Source organism: Neofelis nebulosa, chromosome 4 (assembly GCF_028018385.1).
Source record: "Neofelis nebulosa isolate mNeoNeb1 chromosome 4, mNeoNeb1.pri, whole genome shotgun sequence".
NCBI classification, from domain to species: Eukaryota; Metazoa; Chordata; class Mammalia; order Carnivora; family Felidae; genus Neofelis; species Neofelis nebulosa.
The window spans coordinates 166,778,511-166,793,827 of NC_080785.1; the positions used below are offsets into that span (position 1 = coordinate 166,778,511).

General features: G+C 58.7%; 1 protein-coding gene across 2 annotated transcripts in view; it reads right to left on the reverse strand.

The window, feature by feature from the left end:
* The window catches only part of HDGFL2 (HDGF like 2), a 21,343-nt gene extending 7,921 nt beyond the window's left edge, over positions 1-13,422 (reverse strand). For both annotated transcript variants that reach the window (XM_058728969.1, XM_058728968.1), the window contains exons 1-4: positions 13,238-13,422; positions 10,774-10,850; positions 10,542-10,680; positions 4,125-4,316 (exon numbers count right to left, since the gene is read on the reverse strand). In XM_058728969.1, coding sequence (XP_058584952.1) covers positions 4,125-4,316; positions 10,542-10,680; positions 10,774-10,850; positions 13,238-13,309 — 480 coding nt within the window. In that variant the 5' untranslated portion in view covers positions 13,310-13,422. The remainder of the gene's footprint in view (positions 1-4,124; positions 4,317-10,541; positions 10,681-10,773; positions 10,851-13,237) is intronic.
* Positions 13,423-15,317: the final 1,895 nt, after the last annotated feature.

Genomic DNA, 15,317 nt, shown 5'->3' on the forward strand with positions numbered 1-15,317 from the left:
AAGAAGAGAGACCTGAGCTTTAGATCTCAGCCCGGGAAAACCCAGGCCTCCCCAGCCAGCCAGTGCTGAGTTCTGTGGCACTTTGCCTCTGTTTTGTCACATCGGAGACGCGGTGGTTCTCCTAACCACTGTCACCAGAGCATCTCCCCTGCTCCGTGCCCTGTCCAGGGCACGATGGGCTGAACTGTGTCCCCCTAAAATTCACCTGTTGAAGCCCTGACCCTCAGGACCTTAGAACGGGACTGTGTTTGGAGACCGGGTCTTTAAGGATATAATTAAGTTAAAATGATGTCATTGGAGTGGCCCTAATCCAGTGGGACCTGTGTCCTTATAAGAAGAGATCAGGACATGGCCACAGAGGGACGACCACGTGAGGACACGGGATGGGGGCACGGCATGTGCACGCCAGGGAGAGGCCTCAGAAGGAACCAGGCCTGCCAACACCTTGATCTCAGACTTGCTGCCTCCAGGAATACTGACTGGTGTGCAAGCCGTCTAGTGCACGGGACTCTGTGAGGCCAGCCGGCACACATGCACACTCAGTGACCCACTGGGGAGAGATAAGGCCCCCTACTGTCGCACAGCATGCTCCAGCCAGGAGAGGCAAACGGAAACGTTCCGTGCAAATCTGACAGAAGGGTTACTCGCGTATGGGGGACCAGGACGGGACAGAGGGAGGACAGAGTAACGGAGGGAGGACGGAGGGATGGAGGGAGGACAGAGGAAGGACAGAGGGACGGAGGGAGGATGGAGGGACGGAGGGAGGATAGAGGAAGGACGGGGGGACAGAGGGAGGACAGAGGGATGGAGGGAGGACGGAGGGACGGAGGGGGGACAGAGGAATGGAGGGGGGACGGAGGGGCGGGGGAGACGGCAAGCACAAAGCCCCACAGGGGAAGGCAGCGTGGCTAGTGAGTGGTCAGGGAAGGGACGGGGCCGGTCGGGGCCGGACCTGCAGGGCTGTGTGGTCGTGTGTGGAGTCTGGCCCCCCTTCACGGGCGGCCGAGCTGAAGCCCGGGGCACTTCGTACTCCCTCTCGGGACACAGACGGCCTGTAGCCTAGGGGCGCTGTATGCTCTCCCTTCTCAACGCGGGCGCTCAGGGGATCCAGTCAGAGGACAGATGAGAAGACCAGGATGCAGATCCATAGAATAACACCAACAAGTTGCCGGCTGAAGAGAGAATGTATAAAGCCGGCCCCGCGGGAAAAGGAGAGCTGCGGATGGGCTGGGGGCTGGGGCTCCCGGGGAAAAGCGCTTTTAAATGTTCCCCGGTGTGGTTAAACGGGGTTGTGATAAGAACTTGTACCGGTTTAATGCAAACGTGACCCCCAAAATCTAAGTAGTGACTTACAAACGGGGGTTTAGGGGCGCCTGGGTGGCCCCATCAGTTGAGCACCTGACTTGGCTCAGGTCATGGTCTCCAGGTTCATGAGTTCGAGCCCCACGTCGGGCTCGTTGCTGTCAGCAGAGCCTGCTTCCGACCCTCCGTCCTCCTTTCTCTCTGCCCCACCCCCAATCATTCTCTCTCTCTCCCTCTCTCAAAAATAAGTAAATATTAAAAAAAAAAAAATAGGTGGGAGGCACCTGAGTGGCTCAGTTGGTTAAGCGTCTGACTTCGGCTCAGGTCACGATCTCACAATTTGTGGGTTGGAACCTTGCATGGGGCTCAGTGCTGGCAGCTCAGAGCCTGGAGCCTGCTTCAGATTCCGTCTCTCTCTCTCTCTCTCTCTCCCTCTCTCTGCCTCCCCTGCTCACATTCTGTCTCTCTCCCTCAAAAATGAATCAACATTTAAAAAATAAAATAAGTAAAAATTCATGGGGCGCCTGCATGGCTCAGTCAGTTAAGCGTCTGGCTTTGGCTCAGGTCATGATCTTGTGGTTCATGAGTTCAAGCCCCACATCGGGCTCTGTGTTGTCAGCACAAAGACTGTTTCAGAGCCTCTGTCCTCCTTTCTCTCTGCCCCCTCCCACGCACTCACACACACTCCCTCTCTCTCTCTCTCTCAAAATAAATAAACTTTAAAAAATTATTAATAAAAGAAAACACAAAAAAACAAATAGGGGTTTATCTCTCAGGGGTGGCACGGGGCAGCGTTGTTTTCTTTTTTTTTTTTTTTTTAATTTTTTTTTTCAACGTTTTTTATTTATTTTTGGGACAGAGAGAGACAGAGCATGAACGGGGGAGAGGCAGAGAGAGAGGGAGACACAGAATCGGAAACAGGCTCCAGGCTCCAGGCTCCGAGCCATCGGCCCAGAGCCCGACGCGGGGCTCGAACTCACGGACCGCGAGATCGTGACCCGGCCGAAGTCGGACGCTTAACCGACTGCACCACCCAGGCGCCCCTGTTTTCTACACATTTCTATTTAATGTCTCCAACAACCGTAAACAGAAATAATGGGGAATTTGACAAAACAATGCCAAGCACACCATAAAAACTTGGAGCTAAATGCCCAACAAATTTTTTTTCCTTTTTCTTTTATGCATTCGCTTTTGAAAGAGCGAGAGAGGGCAAGCGAGCAGGGGATCAACAGAGAGAGAGGGAGACAAGAGAATCCTCAGCAGCCTCCACGCTACGAGCGCAGAGAAATCGTGGCCTGAGCCAAAATCAAGAGCCAGACACTTAACCGACCGAGCCACCCAGGTGCCCCCCTGAACGCCCAACGGTCTTACTAACGTACCGGTGAGAAATCACAGACTGCTTCTCGACCACTGAGGACCACGTCGTAAAACAGTACTTCGTGACCAAGAAATGCTCAGCAAACAGACACCGTGTGACGGCTGCCGATTCTGTGCTTCGACCCCCACCCCTGCACCCCCACCCTCACCCGCACCCCCACCCGCATCCACACCCCCACCCGCACTCACACCTGCACCCCGTGTGAGGCACACTCGGGATCGCGGACAAACCCGCCAGGGCGTTTCCAGTCCCCGGCACAGCAGCCCGCGCACCTAACACGGGTATTTTCTACCAGCTTCTCCGCACCTTTCGCGTCTCATACCTGACGACAAACACGGCTTATCATGAGGATTGCAGCCAAAAGCAAATGTTATTTTTATCAGTAATGGTAGGAAAGCCTGTCAAAGAAAGTGGCTGCTAGGTCCCGGCCTTTTCATCCCGCACCCAGATGCTCAGAGGCAGTCAAAAGGCAGGGAAGAGAAAGGGCAAGAGACTGTCTCCAGAACCGACAACTCACGTCCTCACGGAAACCTGCACACGCACGTGCACAGCAGTGTGTTCACAGCGGACCAGAGTGGACACAACCCAGATGTCTATCAACTGGTAAATACGTGTCCACCGCGCACGCACACGTCCCTCGGCCGCGAGCAGGAGCGAGGCGCCCACACCCGCCGCCCCGCAGACCGACCCTGAACACATGACGCTCAGGGAGGGAACCAGACACGAGAGGCCACGCGGGGTGTGAGTCCGCGTGTGTGAAACGTCCACAGCGGGCTCATCCACGGACAGGAAGGGGGCTCGTGGGGGCTGACGGATGACTGCTAAGGGGGACAGGGTTTCTTTTGGAGTGATGGAATGTTCTGGAACTCGCCGGTGGTGGCGGCTGCACAGCTCTGTGAATGTACTAAGAACCAGTGAACTGTGTATTTTGAAAGGGTGAATTTCACGCTATGTGAGTGGTACCTCAATTTTCAAAAAGCATGTTAAACACCCAGAAAAATTATCTGCATATTCAGGTTACGGGCATAATTTCAGCTAGGAGGCTCCTGGGAGGGAAAAGCCAAGAGCGAGCACGTGCATTCTACTTCTGCTGGGATCTGTTCAGTCTGGCTGGTGTTGAGTAAAAGGTCGGGTTAATAATACAGGAAGGCATTTCAGCTCACACTACAGACCCGGGCTAAGCACACCCCCTCCTCGAGATGACAATCTATGAAGCGGAAACAGTAATATCTACTGAGGAACGTTATAAAGAGTAATGAAATGACATACGTAAAAAACTGACAACAAACAAAAATAAATGAAACAAATCACGACGGAACCGTGCATTGAAAACAAGAAAGGCAGGGGGGGAGCCCAGGCTGCTGGGGGCGGGGGGCAGAGAGAGGCTGGGCTGCCACCTCCCCCCACCCCCCCACCAGGCCAAGGGCTCCCGCCCCACCCCTACCTTCAGGGCTGCGGCCTTCCGTTTCAGGCCACTGTTGTCGCTGCTTTTGTCCGAGTCGGAGTCACTCTCCATCCTGTCGCTGGCCGCTGTGGCGGTCACGGCTGTGACGGCCATGACCCCCCGGACCTCGTCGTCCTCGCTCCCGCCCGCCGGGTCGGCTTCGGGGGCCTCGCTGTCAGAGGAACTCACCGGCTGGGGGGGCGAGACGGTGGGGGGGTGGGGGCACAGACCAGTCACCAGCAGGCTTGGGCGGATTCCCCAGCCGGGACGGTGACCCCGAGGACAGATCCCACGGCGGGGTCTCAAATGTCAGGGTCTGGCCCCCCTGGCTTTCCAAACGGGGCGGCCCGGAAAGACTAAAGAATCGAGGCTCAAAGGCAAGATGCGGTGGGTGCCAGGGTTCAAGATCAAACCTCAGGCCAGTCTGTGACTTAGCCTCTCGGGACCTCAGTTTCCACATCTGAGGGAGACGGGTGGCACGATTTTGGCCTCACGGGGCTGTGGCAAGGATGAGGCCGGAGTGGCACATGGCATTCTTAGGGCAGTGCCCAGGCTGGCAAGAGGTCCCCCAAAGTTTGCCAGTTCACTGTCGGTACGCCCATCACGATGAAGACAGGACCTCCAGGCCGCAACTCCCAGGCTCTGCTATTTCTGCTTTACCCAAAGTGCCCGCTCAGGCAAGAACAGCCACAGAAACACTTCTGCTGTGCTCGGCACGTGCCGGGCTCCTTTACGCGCTCGGGGGGCGTTCGCGCAGCGGCGGGTGCCAGGCACGGTGCTGGCCGGGCAGGCAGCGAGCACATGCAGATGTGAAGGCAGGGCGGCCCCTGCCCCCGGGGAGCTTACCATCTAGCGGGAGAGGCCGAGAACAGCCATTTCGGCAGAACAATGTCTCGCGGTGGGGACGGGGAGAGAGGAAAATACTGGTACGTGGGTGCCGAGGAATCAGGGAGAGGTGGGTGTAAGGTGGCAGGAATGTTCTGAAGTGCGTTTTGGGGAGGAATCCTCGGAGGGCGGGACGTCTCAGCTGGTGAGTCATCTCAAGCATGCAAAGGGACAGGAACAGCAAGAGGGGAGGGACGGTGCCCCTGAGAACCGGGCGAGGTCGGTGTGGCCGGGGCAACGGTGAGAGAAGAATGTGGCGGAAGAAAGGCTGGAGGGCCGGGCCAGGGCTGATGCAGGGTTATGGAGGATGTAGGGGACCCAGCAGTCGCACAAGGACGGTCAGGCCACAGGGCTCTCTCGGGCCTGTTTCTGACCCCGTTCTGGATATCTCGTTTGTAGGAGGAACACAGATGAGCCCTGGTCAAACCCATCCAGTGAGTGCCACAGAACACCCACTGCCTGAGGCCTCGTGCTGGGGCGGGGGTGAGACGGTGTGAGACAGGGTCCCTGCCCTCGGGGAGCTCACAGTCTAACGGGGAGAAAGACAAGGAAACACAGAGAGACGACACGGCCTGAGAGGGGGTGCCGCTCTGTTCCTGGAGCACCCAGCCGACTCCGAGGGTAATATCTGACCACGTTATTTCATGGTACTTCTTTACCGAGTAATTAATTTCTTTGAAGACAGAGACTGTGACTTTTTAGAGCTACGGTCTGCAAAAAAAACAAATTTCCACCTACTAATAAATAGACAAAGTGCAGAGCAGCTATAGGACAGAATACTATTCAGCCGCGAAAAGGACTGAAACTGATACGCGCTACAGGGTGGACGAAGCCCCGAAACATGCACAGTGAAAGACGCCAGAAGCATAGAACCACACAGAATTCCATTTCTATGAAACCTGGAGTATGCAAATTCATAGGAACAGAAAGTTGATTAGGAGTTCTCAGGGGCGGGATGATGTTCTCAGGAGATGCTCAGTTGGTTGAGCATCCGACTCTTGACTCCAGCTCAGGTCGTGATCCCAGGTTTGTGGGATCGAGTCCCACGTTGGACTCTGCACACGGGGCATGGAGCCTGCTTGGGATTCTCTCCCCTCCTCCCCTAATCGAGCTCTCTCTCTTTCTTTAAAAAAAAAAAAAAAGGAGTTCTCGGGGGCTACAGGAAGGGGAGAATTGGGGGTGACAGCGAACAGGAAGGGGGGGTTTTCCTTGTGGGGTGATGGAGTGTTCTCGATTAGAGAGCAGTGGCCATTGCACGACACTACAAATGTATAAAACCCACTGTAGGACACGTTCAAAATAGTTAAAACAGCGAATTTCCCAAATTCATAAAAAAAACAACAAGAGAAAGGCACACTCCGTTGGTGGAACCACAGCCGGGGATCGACAGATCGGGCCGGGGCCGCAGGCCAGCCGAGATACAAGCAGGGAGGACGGAAAGCGGTCCGAGTCCGAGCGAGGAGCCTCGGGGGCCGCGCCGACTGGACACAGGAGGCAGGAGCACGGGCGGCCGGGGGGCCGGGAGGGAAGGGAACCGGGGTCAGCGCTGGACACAGGACCAGACAAGCGCTTGGTAGGACATCAGCACAGAAAGGCACAGAAGAGGGGAAATGTGGCTGCCGGAGAGGAGACGGGAGGACCCCCGGCCCGACCGATCCCCCGTTCCCTGATCTCTTGCGGGAAGCCCCCCAGGCCTTCCCTGACTGAGGGGTCCTGAGCCCACCCTGCCCTTCACACAGCCGGGTTAACAGGCGAGGAGAGTAAGGGCCCGCTGTCTACAGGACCTCGCGCTCAGCACGCAGCACCTTCTGTCTCCCCTGAGGCACCGTAACAGGGCCCACTCTGGATATGCTTGACGCTAGGTAGGGCAGGCCCCAAACCTAAAACGAGGGGGCAGACGTTACCCGAGCTTGCTGTGTGTGTGTGTGTGTGTGTGTGTGTGTGTGTGCGCGCGCGCGCGCGTCCTGGGTGCGAGCCGTCACCCTCATTTTGCAGACGAGCAAAGGGTGACACAACAGCTCAAGATCACGGCGGGTGTGTGACAGAGGCGAGATGCCAGCCGGGCCTGGCTTGGCCTCTAAGCCGGGGCCACCGGACGCAGCGACTGCTCACGGAAACCCCTCCTTGCTCCTGACCAACCGGGGTCCGGCCTGTGCCTCTCACGTCCAGCCAGGTGGCCGGGCTGGGTGGGCCTGTCCCACAACTGGGCAAGTGGACGCTCCAGAAGGTAAGGGGCCGGCCCTACGCTGTGCCTGTACATAAGGCCGGGAACGCTGGATCTCGGGGCGGGGGTCAGCCCATGGGGTCTCACTGCCTGTCAGCAAAGCCTTGGGGAAACGTGACCCCCATGGAGAGAAGCACGAGGCACAGGCAGGAGCCAGGAAACACGGCCAAGAGCCAGCCAACCTGCAGCCAGCGCGAGCCCAGAGGTCCGGTGAGCGAGGCGAACCTCAGTTTCTCTCACGGCCTTCACACGTCAGGAGGGCGATGGGGGGATGGAAAGGGAAGGTCACATCCGGCCCGGCCTCGCTCCCGACCCTGCCATCACCTGCCCAGCACCGTGTCACTGCGCTAGGTGCCTGATGTGCGTCTGCTCACGGGGTTCCCCCCACAGCCCTGTGACACTGTGACATTACCATGAGCCTCGAGGACACAGAGGTTCAGGGAGGCGATGTGGATTCCCAAGGCACACGGTAAGCTGGGGGTAGGCCCAGAACTTGAGCCCAGGTCCTTGTGCTCCCACAGCAGGACGCTTCGCCTCAGACCCGCTGTGTAGAGGTTATTCTCTGGGCCTTCCTCCAGGCCCCCCCCCCCCCGTGCCCGATGAAACTCAGCCGGAGACACAGGAGGCCCGGGCTTTGGCCCCAGCTCACTCTCACTCGGCTGAGAACCCTAGACAGGTCTCTTTCCCTCTTCCCCTATTGAGGGACGAGGATGCATTTCTAGAAAATCCTCCGTCGATGGTTCTCAACCAGGAACGACGTCTGCCTCCTAGACGACATTTGGCAATGTCTGGGGACATCTAGGGCTGCCGAGACTGGGGGTGCTCCTGGCATCGAGTGGGGGGTGGTGCTCAGGGACGCTGCTCAAAACCCCACGGTGCCCAGGGCCCCCACCCCATGAGAATGATCCAGGCACGAATGTTGAAAAAACCCTGGTTTAGGTCTAAGATGTCTCAGATTCTAGCTGGGTCACTCTGGGCCTCAGTTTGCTCATCAATAAAACGGAAAAGATGCCACCTGCCCAGGCCACCCTCAGCACTGGATCAACACCATGAAGTTGGAACCACACTCAGATGCCATTTCCACCTCCCGGCTTGGCAAGGGGGTGAGGGAACAGGGCTAGTGGTCACCTCTTAGTGCGAGAGCCAGCTGAGTTAAGGCTGTCGAAAAGAACGAGGCTGTTCTCTGCACAGAGACCAACAGTCAAGATAAATTTGGGGGGAAGCCTGGTTGGCTCAGAAGAACATGTAACTCTTGACCTTGGGGTTGTGAGTTTGAGCCCCACGACGGGTGCAGTGATTATTAAAGATAAATAAACGAACATTAAAAAAGGATGTATTTTGGACAACAAGAAGCAAAGTTAAGAATTCCAGGCTTTAGGGGCGCGTGCGTGGGTGCCTCAATCGGTTAAGCGTGAGACTTGGGCCCAGGTCACGATCTCACGGTTTGGGAGTTCGAGTCCCACATCGGGCTCTGTGCTGTTAGTGCAGGGCCCGCTTTGGATCCTCTGTCTCCCTCTCTCTCTGCCCCTCCCTCCCCACATGTGCACACTAGCACTCTCTCCCTCTAAAATAAACATTAAAAAAAAATAATAATATTCTAGACTTTAGAACGGAAAAGCTGTGTTCACGGCTTGACGTGAACACGGAACTTGGGAGAATGTATCAGGAATGAGGAGCTGTGGCTGTCTTGACCGGACGTCGCGGCACCGTGACCGGGAGGGAGGGCTGACTTCCCACTCTCCATAGACACGCTCTCTCGTACACCCCCTTTTCCATTTGGTACCCCGAGCCTGCCTTTCCACTCAAGATGTAGAGATACACGAGAAACGTCAAGAGCGAACAGAGAGAACGCCCGGGTACCCGTACAAACGCTGCTTCCGGAAGCCCGCCTATGGCCTGGCTCTGCCGGAGACATCCAGGCTGGTGCTTGGGAAGAAACACCTCAGGGGTCCCGGGCCTGAGCCCTTCACGCTGACCCCAGAACCTCTGCAGGCGGGGCCCAGGAATCCGCATCTTAAACAGACGTTCAGTTTGGAGCCACGGGCTCGGTGGGAAACCAAACAGCAAGACGAGCTCTCGCTCTTACAGCCACTTCTCACCCCAGGGAGTCTGTGTGGGGCCAGTTCAACGTCAAGGTTGCACCACGGTTGAGTTTCTTTCCTCGAGGCCAGGCATCCACACACCACTTACCAAGCTGCTGGTGTGCAATAAATATTAAACGGTGTGATGATTCACCAGCAGGCGAGAAGCTGAGCCGGGGCCAGAAAAGGATCACGCAGAACCCAAATGCCTTCAAGACCTTCTGACCCACTGCCCCATGATGGGAAGGGGGCGGGGGGCGGGAAACCGGGAGAGACAACGGGCAGCAAAGCGGGGGACCTCCTTCTCCTAGACCCATCCCAGGAGGCAAGAGGAAACCACCACCAACATCTACTAAATTCTGGACCGTGAGCTCCCGGCTCAGGGGGAGCCTGAGCCGCAGGACAGCACAGGCTGGAGACCCCAAGTTCTCACGCAGGACTAGACGCTGCAGACATCCTGGGTCCGTCGCTCCCTAGAACCAGAGCCTCTGTGACTCCTGCGTCCCTCCCCACGGACCAGGCCGGGCCGCAGGGCCTTTCCTTCCCCAGCTGGCCGCTCTGCCCCCGGCAGGCAGTTAGCTCCGCCTCCCGGCCAACCTCAAGCCCACCCCTCCTGAGGCCAGACCGCTCTGCCTCCTGCAGAAAACCCCGAACTCGAACTCGGTGGCTAAAAGCAGAGCAGAGAACCGCAGCCCAGCCTCCCCTCATCTGCACCTCACCCCCAAACGCCCAGAGCGAGGCAGCTCTCTGCCTCCTTCTGCAGCCTTCCAGTCTTTCCATGAATTTCACTTCAACTTCCACACACCCCCCCCCCGCCCCAGAACAAAAGGCTTTTTCAGAGCTGTAATAACACTATTATAAACCCAAGCTAATTCCAGAGCAGTGGGTTTCACCTGGGGTGATCCCGCACCCCTCCACCCCACCCGGGGGGCACCCGCCAACGTCTGGAGAGGCGTTCGGTGGTCGCGACTGGGAAGGGGAGGTGACGCTAGTAAGGAGTGGGTGGGGCCGGGGACGCGATGCAACCCCCACGAGGCCCAGGAAGGCCCCGACGGAGACAGAGAAGGATCGGCCGGAGGTGAACAGTGTCAAGAGGGGGAGTGAGCCCGCCCTCCTCGCCTACGGAGCAAGCTCAGACCACCTCCGGTGCCCGGCGTGTGTAAGAGCCCCGTGTGACGTGGGCTCGGCAGTCACCACGCCAGCCGCTCTCCACCCCCAGGTACTCACCAGAGGGGCGCTGTAGCTGGCGTGGGGATTGTTCTGGATCTCCCACAGTCCTTCATTGAAGCCTTTCCTCTTGTTGGGCTTCCCGTACTTATCTTTACATTTGTCGTAAGGGAACAGGTCCTTGGGGCCCAGGAAGGCTCTGGAGAAGGGAGGCACGGGGCCAGTCCCGGGTGAGTCAGGCCACCCGGGAGGCACCAGGGGGGACGGTCAGGCCCCACCTGGGGACACTTACGTTTCGTGTGTACCAAAGAAGAAGATGGGGTACTTGTTGGGTGGGGGCTTCACGGCACCGTCGGCGATGTCATCGATCTGCAGGGAGACGCTGGTCAGGGGGTGGCCGTGGGGGGCAGCGTCACCCCCTGAGCCAGGAAATGGCCAAGACATCAGCCAAGTTACTTGGGGAAAGCATGCTGGGAGAAAGGGAGCCTTCAGCTGAGGGAGACAGGGCTCGTTCCCGTTAGGCATCTGCGTTCTTCTGCGTGACCCCCCCTCCTCCATACACACCTGTCCCCTCCCCCCAGAGTGTTCTGCCTCCAAGGCAGGTGCTGCGCCTGAGCAGAGCCAAATACGGGGCCCTGAGTAGCCAGGAGGTGGGGCCAAGCTCAGCTTCTGCGAACTCCCAGGACCCTCCCTCGGGACCCCCTCCTGCACAGAGGCGATCGGTGGTCTCTCTCCCAGAGGCTGCAGCTGGCAACTCCAAGGATGCAGCGGGTGGGGGGTGGGCTGCGGGAGACAGGCCCTGAGCATCCAGGAAGTCCCACCCTCTCCCTACAGGCCCATGGGCCCCGGCAGCTGTCAGTCACCTCCCCACAGGAGGCTAGCAGCCCCTTCACTTCCAATCAGGTGCTTGGAAATGTTCCGGGCTTGGAGAGCCAGCAGGAGTGGGGGGGGGGGGGGGTGCGGGGGGGAGGTGGAGGAGAGGGAGAAGCTGGTACTCTGGAAAGAAGGGAAGTGCCCGTAAAGTTTCATGGCTCCTGTGTCCCCCCAGGAAAACAAGCCCAAGCAAATCAGGTTAAAGTGAGTTTTCTGGTCCCCGTCAATTCCTTCCCATCCTCTTCTACGCCTGGGGGCTGCTGGAACCTTCCCTGCCCCCCCCCCCCAACACACACCCCAGGTTCCTTGCCCGGTTCTCTGGGCTACTTTTCAAAGTCCTTGGTGGCTGGGCCTCAGCCCCCCATGGCCAGCATCCCCGGCACAGACGCCTCCTCCAACTTCATCACCCTGAGGACCAGCCTGCCACGCCTTCCAGGTCACCCAGGACCCGCCTCTGAGCCTGAGGCTCAGACGTGCCAGCAGCAGCTCCAGCCCCTGGCCCCTGCCCGACCTCCTGTGCAGCCTCCAGACCCCCAGCGCCGCGAGACGCCCGCCGCGGCTCACTTCTACCCAGAGGGAGCGCGGCTGAGATCTCCGGCCATCGGGCAACTCCTGGGCTCCTCCCGTTCCAGCCTGATCCTTCCCATGCCCCCCGCTGCCGCCGCTGCTCCCACCCCCCCAAACTCCGTCAGTCCGGTCACGCATACCCCACCCACCTAGCTTCGGGGGCGACTCTACCCCTAGGACCTGGGGAGGACAACCCCCAGGCCCTCGTCCACACTGGCCTGCCCTAGACAGTGCCTGGGACTCCACTCTCTGGGACTCCCAGACTCAGGATGCCCTTCAGACCTGCACCCGGCGGACCATCCGCGTCCCCCGGATCTCAACCTTTCCTAAAGGGGATCCCCAGAGTCCCCTTGGCTCAACCCCTTCCCTCAGATGCTCTCTCTCGGGCTTGAAGCTGAAAAGGTGTCTGCTTCGCGCATCAGGGGGGGACCACCCCCAGATCTCCCTCAACCCCACACCCCAACCAGAGGATGGCGAGGGGATCCGTACAGAGCACCGGTCCCCAGGGTTCAAGTAAGTCCCACTCCAACCTCTGGGCCCCGATACCCCGCATTCTCAGAAGAGTCCTCTCGGCTTCAGTGACCTTGTGAACACAGCTCCCAGCCCCCTTTCCAGCCTTGACCTCCCTCAGCCCCCCTCAGCCTTGACCCTCAACCCTTCTCCCTCAGGTACCCCACAACCCTAGCCCACCCGCACAAACGGCCTGCGGCCCACAATGAGACCCTTCAGTCTGAAGCGCCCCCTTCCCATCAGTCTGATTCCGCTCTTTAAACCCCATTTTCCTCCGCTCCCCTCACACCACCTACTCGCTCAAATACTTGAACTTGAACTTGAACCCTGCCCCCTCAAGCCCCAGGTCCCTCAAACCCCACGACCCTTGGAGCGATTTGCTCAAGAATGCCCCCTCCCCCGCCACAAACCCTCCGTTACGCGCGTCCCTGAGGCCCGGGGGCCCCCAGGACCCCGTTACGCGGGTCCCTCAGGACCGGGGCCCCCAGACCCCCGTTATGCGGGTCCCTCAGGCCCGGGGGCCCGAAAACCCTGTTGCTCGGGTCCCTCAGGCCCGAGGGCATCCCCCAGGCCCTCGTTCCTCGGGTCCCCGAGGCCCGGGGCCCGCAGACCCCCGTTACGCGGGTCCTTCAGGCCCGGGGCCCCCAGAGCCCCGTTACGCGGGTCCCTCAGGCCCGGGGCCCCAGACCCCCGATGCACGGGTCCCTAAAGCTCGGGGACCCCCAGGCCCCCGGTGCACGGCCCCTCAGGCTCGGGGCCCCTCCTGCCCCACCCCCCCGCCTGGCCCATCTCCCGCGCGGCCTCACCCGGGCCGGCCAGTGCGGGTAGCCCTTCATCTTGGCGAACACCAAGTCCCCGGGCTTGAAGGCATGCGGCATGCTGGCGGCGGGAGGCCCAGGCCGCAGGAAGCGGCGGCGGCGGCGGCGGCGGCGGCGACTACGGCGGCGGCGACGGCGGCGGCGGCGGCGGCGGCGGCAGCGGCAGCGGGAGGCGAAGCCGGGGGCGGGAGCGGGGCGCCTAGGGGGCGGGGGCGGGCGCCTGGGCAGAGAGCCGGCGCCTGCTTATTGGACTGCGGGCTTCCGGAAGTCCCGCCCTCCGGTCGTCACGGGCGGGAGACGCCGTCGCTCAGAACCACGTGCGGGGATAGAGGAGCATGAGGACCAATGAGAAGAGGGGTTGGAGCAGAGCAAGTTAACGGGATTGGGTAACGGGCAGAGCCAAGAGGCGTGACCCAGAGGCCTAATGGGAGCGGGGCGGAGGTTATGGGAGGTGAAAGGGGAAAGGTGGGAGGAGGGAAACGGGGGCTTTCAGGGAGTGGTGAGGCGGCCAGCCAAGCTTCTTCAGGGCGGGGCTTAGGGCAGAGGGGCGGGCCATAGGCCGCCACGGAAGGAGGGCTTTAAAAGTAGGAGGCAGGCCATTGGCTACCACCGAAAGGAGGCCTAATCAATGCAGGGGGCGGGGCCCTGAAAGCCGCCCGCTCCACGAGCCGGAGCTGAACCGAGGGCCGCAGGCCATTGGCTACCACTCAAAAGGGCCTCAAGGTAAGGAGCAGTCATTGGCTACCACAGGGGGCGGGGCTAAAGCAGCTGTTCGCCATTGGATACGGTGATAGAAGAGGTTCAACTCAAAATAGGGACGCGCCGTTGCCTGCCCGAGGGGCGGGGCTTGGGAGGGGCGGGACTTGAGGTGTTCTTTGGAGTAACAGCCACAGAGCGCACTGAGCAGGAACTTCTTTCCTCCCGGGAATGTCTTGAGCCGAGCCAAGAGATACCCGTTATGCATATTCATTTTGGAAAGCTGTTGCGCACTGCGTGGCCAAATTCCTTAAACTCTGTGCCTTAGTCTAGCGACCTATAAAATGGGACTCATAAGGGTGCCTATCTTAGAGGGGCGTAAAAGTGAAAATTAGGGTGATTTCATCACCCCTAAAGCGCTGTGAAGTGTGCCTGGCAATCAGAAATACTGGGAGTACTAGAAGTTGTTAGCCACTTAACTTCTTTGTAATTAGGACCCTTTGTAGGAAGTCAAAAGAGCCAGAGAGCTTAAGACAATGCTGAGTAGTGGGGGAGGGAACAGGGAGGGTTTTTTTGCAGGATGTGGTCTAACTGGAGACTGGCAGGATGAATAGAAATTGGTCAATACGGCGAAGTGGATACTGAGAGGGCGCTTAAGGCAGAGCTGATAGCAAGTGCAAACGCCTAAGCTAAAGATGATGGAGTGAATGAATGGGACAGGCAGGTAAGGCTCTAGGGGTCTACTGAGGACCTGTCGTAGTGCCTTGTGGACATTTGTGAGAAGTTTAGCTTTTACTTAAGCTTCGGGTTCTTAAGTTTTTATTTTTTTAACGTTTTATTTATATTTGAGAGAGAGACAGAGCACGAGTGGGGAAAGGGGCAGAGAGATAGGGAGACATAATCAGAAGCAGGCTCCATCCAGGCTCCGAGCTGTCAGCACAGAGCCGGACGCGGGGCTTGAACTCACGAACCGTGAGATCATGACCTGAGCTGAAGTCGGACGCTTAACCAGCTGAGCCACCCAGGCACCGCAAGTTTTTATTTATTTATTTTGAGAGAGACAGTGTGAGCAGGGAAGGGACAGAGAGAGAAGGAGAGAGAATCCCACGCAGGCTCCACACTGTCAGCACAGAGCTGGATGCGGACTCCCAGCGAATCATGACCTGAGCAGCAACCAAGAGCCAGATTCCCAACCGACTGAGCCACCCAGGCACCCCTACTTTAGCTTCTTGGGAAAACATTGGACAGATTTGATCGCAGGGTACAAACATCATTCTTTAGTCTCAAGATACTTCCTTATACGTGTGAAATATATCTCAAAAATACTTTTCTTTTTGAGTTAAACAGACTTAACCACATGACCTACCAGTTC